This window comes from Lampris incognitus, chromosome 6 (genome assembly GCF_029633865.1).
Source record: "Lampris incognitus isolate fLamInc1 chromosome 6, fLamInc1.hap2, whole genome shotgun sequence".
Classification (NCBI taxonomy): domain Eukaryota; kingdom Metazoa; phylum Chordata; class Actinopteri; order Lampriformes; family Lampridae; genus Lampris; species Lampris incognitus.
The window spans coordinates 59098117-59111840 of record NC_079216.1 but is presented as its reverse complement, the minus strand read 5'-3'; the positions used below and the strand labels follow the sequence as shown (position 1 = coordinate 59111840).

Here is a 13724-nt window from a genome sequence, read left to right as displayed (position 1 = left end):
AGTCATTCTGGTCGGACCCTGTTCAGGTCAGCCAACAGCTTGGCCCAGCTTCATTCAGGCTTGCCGACGGCACTCACTGGCATGCTAGCCGCCTTGGTAAGGTGCAGGCCCCCCCTGGCCCGAGACCAGGTGTGCCGGCCGCACGGTTCGATGCAGGAGCAACACCAGCCCCTCCAGCCCAGCCTGACACAATGAGGCCACCGCCAGTAGTTGCTGCATCCGAGCCCTGTCCGGTCAGGGCACGCAGAAGGCGTGTGTGACTTTGAGACTGAGTACCACTCCTAGGTTATGGGAAGGGGGGGGGGATGTTACATCTGGCACTGTTACGACAGCGCATCGATTTACGTTAATTTCAGTGTTGTGTTTACGTCACATGTTTGCTTGATGGTCAGTTCGGTATGTTGATTAAATGGAGTAGGTTCAGCTCCAAAGACAGCTCCGGTTTTGTCTTGTTATTTTAACATAACGTGTGTGCGTGTGTGTGTGTGTGTGTGTGTGTGTGTGTGTGTGTGTGTGTGTGTGTGTGTGTGTGTGTGTGTGTGTGTGTGTCACATTCCCTTTCCTTTGATTCCAAAAAGACAGCCTATTCACAACCACCTGGGCGAGGGCTCGTTAAAGAGGCCTCAAGCTCGCGGGCGCAATCAAAGCCCCTTCAGCTCATTTCCTGAGATCCCTGGCTTTCTATCTCGTGTCAACAGAATCACAATAAAACTTTTCCATCCGTCCACGTTGGAGGCGGCGACGTTTTCCGTTTCCCCAAATTGTGCCGGTGACGCTGATGCTTGTTGTTTGCCTACCTGTTCACCTTTGACACACAGTTACGGTTGCCAAACTATCCAAACTATTGCGTAATTGAAATCACGAAACGGTGGAGAGAAAAGTACCCATATAACCTCGGTTAATTGCTATACATAATACATTCCCCCAGTCCTTGTCCATCACTAAGGACAACGCTCGTCTCAGGAAGCACTGGAAGGGCATCTTCACTGAAGAGGGGTGAGGAATGAAATGGCAAATCTAAAAAAAGAAACGCGCTTTAATGCCTCGGTGGCAGAATATTTACTCACGAATGGTCAAGGAAATTAAATGAATATGCAATCGAGGCCTATTCGAAAAGAGGCGTGTATTGAACAGGTTTTTCCCCCAATATCCTTTACATGCACGTATAAAAAGATCACTTTTGAATTGTATCACGTACGCATTTTGTGTGTTCTCTGTGGTTGGTGTGCGGCAGGTGTTCGGCTCGTTGCTCCGTCGTGCTCTGTCCATTGTGTACACTGTCAGGCTTGTCGGCAAAGGGGCATATGCCGTTGTTTGTTCCGCGGTGAAAGAATTGTGGCTAATTAAAGGGAGCGAGTCTCCCCTTCAGGAAGCGGAGCTAGTTAAGCAGCGGGGCCATTCACAGCTCTGATTAGTTGGTTCTTCCAGCAGGCCTCTGGCTCCGATGACTGATGGGAATTCTATTACCGGACCGCTGCTGCGAGGCCTGGGATTCTAAGTGGAAACCCAAACACCGCACGCTGGTGTACCACACCTCCAACACTTACTTGCATGGATAAAACTAATCCATTCAAGTCAAGCCAGCTCTCCTTGCCCACAGGCGATCACACCAGTAACTAAAATACCCAGATAGCAAAATTGCTGTGGCCCGGACCCGTCCCACACCCGACACTTCATCCGGCCTACATACCGCGTGGATTGATGGTACTTGGGCGGTCCACTCCTGTTTGCCAGATCTGGGCCAGAACCAAGCCATAGCAATGCTGCATGTGCCACATATTTGCCAGAGCTGGCCCATGTTTATTTTGTGATATTTGGGCCATATTCACCATTTACCACACGGGGCACTTCAGGGTCACATCCAGATTACATGCTGCCGAGAGCGCCGCATCTTTGCTAAAAAAGGCCCACATTTGATTTGCCATATTTGGGCCATATTTGCTATTATACATGTGGGCCACTTCAGGCTCACATCCATGTTGTCAGGGTCAGAAGGCCATCAGTGCTGCACCACTGCCTGAAGTGGCCCACATCCGGATGCTATCTGGGTACTATAATAGTAGAGGTAGTACCTAGCAGGTCTACAGATGATCAAATAAAGCCCCATAACTGTAATGGTAAACAATAACAACGGATGCTTGGGGGGGGGGGGACTGCAATGGTACACTAAAAGATACTGATGCACTACAGTGGGCCGCTCGCTTATACCACAGCTGATAAGAGATGAGCTGAATCTCTTGCAGCTCAATACTCAGACACGGCCTGCAAATCTGTCTGATTGAAGTGAACAGAATTGGGGCAGACACCCCACGCGGCAGATCTGAGGCTCAGATGACAAGGCCATCTATAACCTGTGTCATTTGTTAGGCTTACTTAAGCAACACTCCCACGCTTCACCACTGAGGGCTTTTATTCATACACAGAAGATTGGTGTTTACTTGGCATTGGCCATGATTTGTTTCCAGAATGATGAACATCTTTGAATGAACGACAGACATAACGAGGGACATGATATAATAAGTAACGTGGGTTTCGACACTAGTCTGAGAGCCACAAGAAAAGAAAAGCAAAGCAAAGCAAAGGCCGACCGCCTGCTCCTGTAAGCAGAATCAGTTGAGGTCTGCTCCATCTCTGTCCAGAGTGTGCATATGCTGTGGCAGTGGAGGGAAAAGATAAGTAGACACGGTACGGTTCACACCGCAGCACAATTTACTCGTACATTTATGACAAATACAGCGGTCTGAATGAATAAATCAGGCACCTTGCACACTTGAGTAGTATGTGTATTATTTCATTGTACATCACTGTAAAACTGCACCCATTTTTGTATTGCCAATAGATTTTGTTTGATTGAAAATACAAGGAGAGATATTTTGCACGAATCGTAAAGCATGAAGTGTGGATGAACTAACCTTGATAAATCTTTTGTTGGAAAAAGGTTATTTGTGAGTTATTTTTTCTGTGTTTTTCCCCCTCTCTTGAAGCTTGGCAGCGCTAACGCACAAGGAGAGAAATGCCAGCAGAAGCGGCAGTAACAATGAGCCATCTATTCTATTCTACACTCTGACCTCACTGAACTCCTCAGTAGCAAGGAGCACCTCAATGCACCTGCACCAAACACCCTTTGAATAGCCTACCGGAGATCAGCCCAAGCCACATTACCTTTAGTCACGCGAGTCAGGTGAAAATGAAAAAAAAAAGCTATGATATTAGATTGGTGACATTGCAGTACATTTGCCCAGAGAAATTATCACATCAGTAAATCGATACAAACATTTGTAAACTGAACATAGAATGAAGGCTGACATGCAACTAGCTCCATGATGCTACATCAGACACAACATGATGGAGAACCGGTCTCGAGAGGTCTAGGCATATGATTATAAACAGACCAACATGGATGTGATATGTGGTCCTGGCCAATCTCACCGTTCTTTGATAATGACAAGTCCCTGCTGTGGTTCTAGTCCTTAGCCCCCCCCCCCCCATTGTTTTTGGCTCTGTCACAAAGAAAGAGGTTAAGTTTTCAAGATAATGGCTTTTTACAAGGCATTGTCACTCCAGCGCACATTCAAATAACTGGTCCACAAAGATCGACATGCTTCTACTATGCAGTAAAACCTGGCCCCGTTATCACACTACCTACCATCCTGCACAGTGCCAGAGAAGAAATGAGCTCCCCATGTCTCTTCTCTTCCCCAGTCTCGGAGAGGAGGAAGTAGCCTTGACTGCTTCCTCAGTTGTGTAAAGCTTGTGTTTGTGTCACGCGTGGCACAGGCTGGAGACCACCTGAGAGAAACCTACTGTGCATCACCCACGTGTATTGTTGTCCTTAGAGTTGTATTGAGCCAACTGGAGTAGCCGGCCATCTTGTCAAGACAGTAAACTCATCAAGCTGGGAGAGGCCTGACCAGTCGTCTTTGTAACGGGAGGGACAGTATAAATCTAGAAGAATAAGTACGTTATTATCCGGTGAAGGTTAGGTGGCTTAGGTGCTCTTAAATCTTGTGTCTGGCTGAGATGAGCCGTCTGAGCTCCAAGTGGTTTTCCTCATCTCAGGAGACACACAGTGCTGCAGACGGGTAAACATCCTAAATACTGGCCTTGTTTGAGTCATGCGCATGAGCCAAGTGTGTGCACAAAATATCGAGGCACAAGGCAAAAACGGCAAAACATAGAGTGAGGTCTGAACACTGACGTGCTCCCAATACTCATTTTATTCGGCAAGGTTTTGATCTATCAGGTCTCCCTCAGGCTCAGTGAGTACTGGGAGCACTTCAGTGTGCAGACCTCACTCCTTTGTTTCATCACACGCATGACAGCCCATCGGCCCTTGCAGCGCAGGCGTATGGCGTCTGGAGAGGGGGAAGTGGTTTGATCCAGATCAGTGAAGAGAAGATGGGAAATGTTGGAATCCTTTTTTCAAACCTCGAACTGAACTAAGTGTCCACGTCTCAACGTTTGAAACGACACTACAAAGCAGACAGATGAGGTGTCCACGAAAAGAGGGGTTAAGTCTGCGTCCACTATTACAAATGTACACAAAGAAAATAAAGCTACCAGACTAGACTGCTAACACGGGCTTGGGAAGGTTTCAGGTGGAGGAAAATCAGGTCGGAGTTCAGCTGAGTGTATTTATGTCTCTGTGCGGATACCTCGGTATACTGGTTGACTAAAACGAACACACAAAGACATTATTAGAAATGCTTTTTTTTTTTTTTATAAAATGTGATGAATTTTTGCTCATTCGCTTTTACGTTGTTGGTTCACTGAGCAAACGGTAGTACAACTCAAAAGTTACGGTTTAACCTATAAATTTAAATTTATCTTATAATTAAAGATGCCTTAGAAAAAAAGAGCCACTCAACCGCCACGTCTCTCGAATTCAGCCTCTCTCCAAACTCTCATTAAATAAACATCCCAACTGGTTCGGATAATGAATGAGGTAGACGAAATAAAGCCCCCCCGACCCCAAATGACGTTAGCGACGGCCCTGTTTTTCCATTCGCTGTTGAGAGTGAGATTATCCCCCCCCCTCTCCCCCGCCGCCCCCCCTTCTCCAACGCGGGTTAAAAAGCGGCGCGCCTCGCGCTCGGGCAGGTCGTGCGCGCAGGCCCGCTTTACGTCAGGTCGTTAAAGGTGCGCTGCTGGCAGAGAGTCTGCGAATAAAAACACTGGCCCGCCATGTACTCCAACAAAGTGGAGGGACCGCGGAGGGGAAGGTCTTTTGACTCGATGAACATCGCCTTTGAAGAGAAGCTGCTGAACAACGAGGTAAGAGTTCCTCACACGGCGCAGTTAAAGGAGGTTCAAAGGTGGAAACAAACGTTTTTCGATTTCAGGCGTGAACATGCTGACAGTACTTCACCTGTATACCGGCGGCAGCGCAGGCTGAGGACAGGTGGCCGAGAAACTCTTGATACGTTTGAAAGTTGAATCTTCTTCTTGCCCCCCCCACCTCCCCAAATTTAAATGGTCATTTCATGTTAGGTTAACTTGACTACCGGCTATATTAACCGATTTGATCTGAGCCGTTTTACGGCGATGTAAAGCTAGTCTGCGTTTTATAGCGGCACTATAGAGCAGTGTTTCTCAACCGGGGGTCCGCGGACCCCTAGTGGTCCGTGGTGTAATTGCAAGGGGTCCGTGAAAATAAAATATCTTTAAAAAAAGATCCTATGACATTTATAGAAATGGGATTATTTTACTCAAATGTGACTGAGACCTTTATCTACCTAAACTATAAAGGGTAACAGGGCTTTTTCTCTAATTACATCTGTTTCACAAGTGTAATTTATTGTATTTTAATAAGAGATCTCGCTCCCGTTTGCATTGTTAAAAGTTACTGCATAAAAATTCTGTTGTTACATCTATCTGAAAGTTACTGAATACATATTCTGTTTTGTTACATATATCTGAAAGTTACTGAATAAGAATTCTGTTTTGTTACATATATCTGAAAGTTACTGCATAAGAATTCTGTTTTGTTAACTATATCTGAAAGTTACTGCATAAGAATTCTGTTTTGTTAACTATATCTAAGTTACAACTGAAAGCTCTTATTTTTGCCCCAAAGAGTGAATAAATGCTATAATGCAATTTAAAATGCAGTTTCTACTGTTTCTACAAATTGCAACCCCCCTCCCCCAAGATCAGGTGGAGGGGTCCTCAGGGTAGATCAAAAATACGCAGGGGGTCCAGGACCCCAAAAAGGTTGAGAACCACTTATCTAGAGAGTTGACGCGTCTCTGAACACTCGAAACTGAGCCAAACGCGGCATTTGATTGACAAAACCCTGCTCGCGCGCCTCCTTTCCGAGCCCGAGGCAGGGTGGCGGAGTAAGCGCGCGGCTGAATTTCGTCGACAATTTACTGGCGCGAAAGCTTTGCCGGGCGGCACGCGGACAAATCCCGCGGCTAGCCGGACTGGAACCCTGCGAGGAGTCTAGAGTCACATTCAGATCCGGACACCCGGGTGGGTTTATACGGAGCGATTCAGATTCGGATCCGGACACCCGGGTGGTTTTATACGGAGCGATTCAGATTCGGATCCGGACACCCGGGTGGTTTTATACGGAGCGATTCAGATTCGGATCCGGACAGCCGGGTGGGTTTTATACGTAATGCCAACACAAGGCTCACAACACAACGCCCAAACAAGCACCCGCACGTCACGTGTCATCATCTCGCAACAATCGTGACATTTAAATGTCGCAGTCCTGATAACTTTTTAATTGGGGGTGGTGGGTAGTGGGGTGAAAAAACAGTTTTAAAACAATACCAACATATTCGCCATTCGGACCGCAGATTCCGGCCCAGCTCGACGTGGACCTGGAGAGGCGCCGCGCGGGGCTCGAGGAGGCCGGTAGATTAGCCTACTTCATAAACGAGCGCGTGTCGGGTTAATTAAACGCTGGCTAATGTGGCGCGAGATTACGGCGCTGAGCGGGTAGCTAATAATAGGCTTGCTGGCGAGCCGGGGCGGGATTGCGGTGAGGCGCTCCTCCGGGACAGAGGCGGGTTCATCTCCATTAAAGCGAGCCGGCGCCTCCCGGGCCCGTCTCGGTCGGTGCTCTGATGCTGTCCGGGTCCCTGCTGACACGGCTCCGCCAGCCGCGCGCTCTCTCCACAGCGATGGAGGGGAGGAACCTGGTAGGATCACCCGTATGTTGGCTCTCACACTTCTAGTCTTGCTCAGTAGCTTCCCTTCCACAAACGGAGAAAAGAAGTTGTTTTTTTTGGGGGGGGGGGGTAGACAGAAATATAGATCATTTATTTCCAACGGTATCTGAGCAACACAGATCTGCTTTTGGTTTGGGGTTTTTTTTCGCGTGTTGTGCAGGTTTCTTAATAGGGTCGCTGTCCGATGTGCTGAAATGCAAGGCGGCAGGGCGAGCGGGGTGGGGCGGGGGGAGGGGTGTGTGGGGTGGGGGGGGGTGTTTAGCTTCTTTTGAGCCTCTAATCCCAGCCCCGCTGTAAGCGTGTACACTATACTTCTTCATTTGGTTTCTTTTAATATACTAGTTATCTATTTATTTTATCAGGATTCATATTTTGTCGAATAAAAAAAAAAGATAAAATAAATAAAAACAAAATAATTTAAAAAAAAACCTCCCTAATCCAGATTATGGGGATATTTCCGTGCCCCCTGACAGAGCCACTCCTCTCTGTTGCATCGTATGCTGTTGAAATAAGAGTGATAAATAGGCTAAATGTGTCCTGTTGTTATTAGTTACCCCTCGTTCACAACAGCAACAGAGTCCATCATGTCTGTAGGATAGGTACTAACATGTTGTTGGATGTTGCCTGAGATGTAAGCACTGGCTGAAGTATACCCTGGTTTCAAATCAGATTCAGATGTCTGTCTCTCCAGCCCATATTTTATTTTACTCTACTTTCTTATGAGGGAAAACGTTAGTACAAAAAAAGAAAGAAAGATATAAATTAAAAGATTTGTTCCCCCTCCAAACAATTGGTCTACCAAAGGTCTAGCCACGTTTTAAATGCCGGAAAGCTAATCCTATTTCTAGGTCTAATTTGGCATTTGTAAAAATTAAGATGAAAGCTTTTTAGGAATGCACCTTGCTCTTTAGTAAGCGAGAAAAGCTCCAGCATTTGCTTTGCTATGCCTTTCATTAACAACATTAATTTGCTGGGGAAGGGCAGGCCTATCATGTTTCTGACATTTGAGGGACTGTATAAAAGCCGGAATTGCCATGCATTTCTTGGTGTCTATCACAATTAGCAGTTTTTACCGTAGGAATGGATATCATGTCACACAGGATACATAGCCTGTATATAGGCCACTTAGTTTACTGATGAAAAGATCACATCTGTTATTTACTGAATCATAGTGCTAACATGTTGAAATCTGATTATCAATTAATTGCTTTCAGATAAATAAATCAACGTTCACAAAAATCGAAGAGAATACAGAGAAGAAGAACACACCAGAGAAGGGGCGAGCGGCGATCATCTTTTCCCTGAAGAATGAAGTTGGAGGCCTTGTGAAGGCGCTTAAACTTTTCCAAGTGAGGACCGAATCATTATTCTCTGCCGGTTCCTGCAGCTTCATGTCGTGTGTTCATGAAAACTTGGTAAAAAGCAGGTTCAGCACTTCCAGCCTGTGCAGTCAAACGCCAATCCAGCTCCGTTTCTATGACATTTGAATAGTTTCCACTTTACCTGGCGTTCCTTATAGACAGTGACACGAGCTCTGAATTTGCATTTTTAGCAATTGTAGTGCAAGTGATTGAGGTATGAAAATGGCCAAAATGGATTGCAGTCCATTTCATATCATATTGCTTCATCATTGTTAAAGTAAAAGTAAGTGTTTAGAAGGACATATGTTTGTAATAACAGCTTCATACCCTCCTGGCTTACACTGAAACACTAAGAGGAGGCTGATTTGAGTTCCCAGAGGCAAAACTCCTGTAGAAAAAGTTGCACATCCTCAGAGACTTTTATCTCCCATCAGTTGGGCAGCGACAAAGTTTGTGTGCCACCCCTTTAATTTCAACTGTGGGTTTTGAACTTTAGTCTGGTTTGTTTTAACCAGGTTAAATTATGTCCCCTCATGTAGTCTATTATGCAGTCTACCAGTTTTCAGTGAAATATGGCAAAAGCCCTCGAAGTGTAACTGTTAGACACCCTACTACTGATGTCATCTGCCCTGTTACTGAGCTGGAAAATAGATGTTTCTGTATATCCAGGTTAACGTGTCTGGAATGAGTTGTATTTTTACTGAAGGTTTAGTTCGGGTCAGGAAATTGAGTTTGACCTCACTTTATCATCGTGTTAAGAGATGTAATAGATGATAACTCTCAATGCTCTTTGCAGGAGAACCACGTCAACCTTGTGCACATTGAGTCCAGAAAGTCAAAACGACGCAACTCCGAATTTGAAATATTTGTGGACTGCGACAGCAACCACGAACAACTGAACGAAATCATCCAGCTGCTCCGCAAACATGTGAACATCGTGGACATGGAGCCCCGCGATAACTCCTGTCTCCCTGAGCAAGGTTAGCAAGCAGCGCTCCCAGCACTACAGCCAGGCCTTGAATAATTGTGACTAAAATATTTTGACCTGCATGGAAGTTAACAATTTCATTTCTGTTTTTTTTTTTCAGATATGGATAATGTACCTTGGTTCCCTAAGAAAATTTCAGACCTGGATAAGTGTGCCAACAGGGTGCTGATGTACGGCTCAGATTTGGATGCCGACCATCCGGTACAGAGCGCGAGCGCTTTACTCTGCCTCTTTAGTCTTCACCTTTTTCTCTTCACAAAATCTTTTTGTGGTATGTTTGTACCCTTCTCATGTCCTTACCTGTGCTTTTCAGGGCTTCAAAGACAACGTCTACCGGAAAAGACGGAAGTATTTCGCAGATCTGGCTATGAGTTTTAAACAGTAAGTGAAAGGTTCAAATTTCCGGATACCATGCAAATGTGTGTTGTTTTCATTTTACAATCAAGTCGCTGACTCGTTCAGACACGAGAGTGGAACGTTTTACATCGCTGTATTTGTAGTCATGTGTGTGCTGGCTATGCGGGCCTAGAAGCAAATCCTACCAGAAAAGGCCTCTGTACCGTCTTGTAATCCCTCCAATCTAATTAAAACTGAACTGCTGAGTTTTTTTGTTTGTTTTTTGTTTTGGCTTAATGTAATAATTCTTACTGTTTCAGTGGGGATCCTGTTCCTCGCATCGAGTTCACAGAGGAAGAAGTGAAGACTTGGGGCGTTGTGTACAGAGAGCTCAACAAGCTGTATCCTACTCATGCCTGCCGGGAATACCTGAAGAACCTTCCTCTGCTGTCCAAGCATTGTGAATGTCGGGAGGACAACATCCCCCAGCTGGAAGACGTCTCACGCTTCCTCAGGGGTAAAGGGGACATATACATGTTTTTTTGTTTTTGTTTTTTTGAATCTCAAATGTAACAAAACTGACTTTGAGCCATTTCCAATTTGTAAGAATAATTAACATGAGCCACTCGTGTAATTTCTACCCACCTTATTTTCACAGAACGCACTGGATTTACCATCAGGCCTGTAGCAGGGTATCTTTCTCCCCGAGACTTCTTAGCGGGCCTGGCCTTCCGTGTTTTCCATTGTACCCAGTACGTGCGCCATAGCTCCGACCCGTTATACACCCCAGAGCCGTGAGTATTGTCAATCTAAATCAAGGAAAGTGACCATGAAATTTAGGATTTGTGTAAAACTACAGGGGCTGACGATCTTTTGTCCCCCCTCATAAAGGGACACATGCCATGAGCTGCTGGGTCACGTGCCACTGCTAGCAGAGCCCAGCTTTGCCCAGTTCTCTCAGGAAATTGGTCTCGCATCACTTGGGGCCTCTGATGATTCAGTCCAGAAACTGGCCACAGTAAGTGATACAGATGCACACAACGCTTTGGCCACATTAACTCGAGCAAGACAACTGAGAACAGATGTGAAAACTATTTTCCCGTCGGTGAATAACACTTCATCCTGTGTTTCAGTGCTACTTCTTTACAGTGGAGTTCGGCCTATGCAAACAGGAAGGGAAACTACGAGCATATGGGGCCGGACTGCTGTCTTCCATCAGCGAACTTAAGGTAACCGCACTATAAACGGTCTCCACAATGGGGCATCTTCACATTTGTCCTCCTGATACTTTGCAGCGTTGCAGTATCACATTTGTTGGTTCATTTAAGTTAACACAAAGAGGGAATGAACGGTCCTCCAAATGTGTGCCCTCTCTTTCTCAAACCAAAGTAAATCACTTGTTTAGGTACTCAGAAATCTCATTGCGTAAGTTTGGTTATATTTGAAAATTGTTAAGCTAGGTTGGGTCCCTTCAAATATTAATGTTAAAAGTGTTTAAAGAAGATGATTTATATCTTTGATATGATTCAAATGGGTTTTACCCTTTTCACATATTCAGCCTCTTCACGTATATGAATTGACATTTTTCAATCATTCTGAATTTGTGTCAATACTGACTTTCCATGTAGCTCAGTCAAGCCATTCATGTGCTCATATCGAGGGTGTGCTAATATTTACATAGAGTATTACATACAGTACAGCACATGCATTTTCCTCATTTTGTTTGCCTCTTACCGACAGCATGCACTTTCTGGGAATGCGAGGATAATGCCATTTGACCCCAAAGTCACATGCAAGCAAGAATGCATCATCACAACATTTCAAGATGTCTACTTTGCTTCAGACAGTTTCGAGGAGGCGAAACTCAAAATGAGGTGAGTTCGATCGCTAAACGCATCCCAACAGTCTAGATGTCGAATGCTCGCAATAAGTTACCTTCTTATCACGCAACTGAGACCCTCACAGACAGATATTTGTATGAATATCCCCGTATCCCACAATGCCTTAGTTCTATGATCGCATCATTACTATTATGAGAAATTATTTTTACATTTCAGAGAGTTTGCCAAGACCATCAAGCGCCCGTTCACCGTGCGGTACAACCCTTACACACAGAGTGTGGATTTACTCAGAGACACCCCCAGCATCAACAGCGTGGTGGAGGAGCTCCGACACGAGCTTGACATTGTTGGCGATGCGCTCAGCCGGCTCAATAAGCAGCTGGGTGTCTGACTGCCTGGAGTTGTGGTTCGATTACCCGCCAACAGCACATCTCATCAGGCCTGCCATATCATCCCAAAGCGGCACTGTAAGGATGCCGCTTGTAGCTTCCCCATCGTCAATACATAGAATGTGCACCGTTTTATTGTTTTAATTGTATAGTCTGCAGTTGTACAATTTCCTATTTAGTGATTAGTGAGATGAACAAACAGAGCTGCTTTATTGGAAAAACCGCTTTGCTTTAATTGTACCGACATACGTGGCTGGATTGGCTCTACTATTCAAACAGCTAATGTACTACCATGGTACATGAATGTCCATGGTTAAATATATTTGATAAAATATCCCTTTCTCAGCAATTACAAATTCTGAAGTGCTCTATCTCCGTCTTGTTAAGGCTACTGTTGTATATCATCCAGTGAAAGTCTTTGTATTTATTACCACTATACTTATTCCCCAAATCAAATTCTCCACACTTCAGTATGTACAAAATGTAATTTGTTTGTATTTAGTGTATGTATCATTTTTGTGTATCGTTGCTGAAATTCATGAAAGTGGGTATTAATATTGTACGAATGGTTATGTAGCATTAATTTTGGCAAAATGTGTATATGTACTTTAACCTGCTTTATTTCACTCTACAGTGATATTCAAGAATATCTTCTCCTGAAGTGAAATGCAGCTGTGGTTCTTCTAACAAAACAAAACATTATTTTTCTATGGAAAATAAACTATACTATGGTTAGGTTATGTCACAAAATAAAATGCTCATTGTGTCTTTATGTGTCTAATGGGTGTCATTTGACTATGGAACATTTTTTTTTATTTATATCAATACAATGGTCAAGTCATTCATTCATTCATTCTCTAAACCGCTTATCCTTACTCAGGCTCGCGGGGATGCTGGAGCCTATCCCAGCAGCCATTGGGCGGCAGGCGGGGAGACACCCTAGACAAGCTGCCAATCCATCACAGGGCCGATACACACACACACACACACACACACACAGCCCAATATCATAAATCCCAAATTTGTGATGACAATCACAAGAACAATGCTGACGATAATGATGACGAGAAGGCAGTTATCTCATCTCTATTGTGATTTGAACGTGAACAGATTATTATTATCCTTAACTATGATTAAATCCTATATCACGCAGTAGGCCTGTCTCCCTGCCTACATCAAATCTCAACCAAACCAACCTCGCCATTCATAAAAAAAAAAACACGAAGTTGTGCTGCCCTCTTCGGGTGGACATTGTCACTCGCGCTGCGCAGAGGGTGTTCATCCTACCAAAGTGGTTTACAACGTGCCATTGCGCATGCGCGGACTGCGTTACGCACGGTAGGACATCTCGTCCAAGTGCAAATCGTCAGCACCGAGAAACCTCACCGAGAATGTGGAGGAATTTCAGGTAGTCTGGTATGGGTTGGATTAAATTTAAAAAGAAATAAAAACAAAAACGCCCCACCTCCTGCCTCGCTCACTGACACGGAATTGCTCCGCTACTCTGGAAGAAGGGGGTCTATTTGAGTTGCAAGCGCTGTTGTGTCAGTTATGCTAAAGGAAACGAAAGCAATGTAGTTGGGTGTTTTACCATGCACATCTAAAGAGTTTACCTGAATCTGAGACTC

At 44.9% G+C, this 13724-nt stretch overlaps 1 protein-coding gene across 1 annotated transcript; it reads left to right on the top strand.

The window, feature by feature from the left end:
• The first annotated feature begins 5184 nt into the window (after positions 1-5184).
• On the top strand, positions 5185-12217 carry tph1a (tryptophan hydroxylase 1 (tryptophan 5-monooxygenase) a). Its single transcript, XM_056281283.1, has 11 exons — positions 5185-5274; positions 8396-8530; positions 9339-9522; positions 9631-9731; positions 9844-9911; positions 10187-10383; positions 10525-10660; positions 10758-10884; positions 11000-11095; positions 11607-11740; positions 11924-12217. Exons 1-11 carry the CDS (start codon positions 5185-5187, stop codon positions 12096-12098), a joined length of 1443 nt encoding a protein of 480 aa, XP_056137258.1. The 3' UTR covers positions 12099-12217.
• Positions 12218-13724: the final 1507 nt, after the last annotated feature.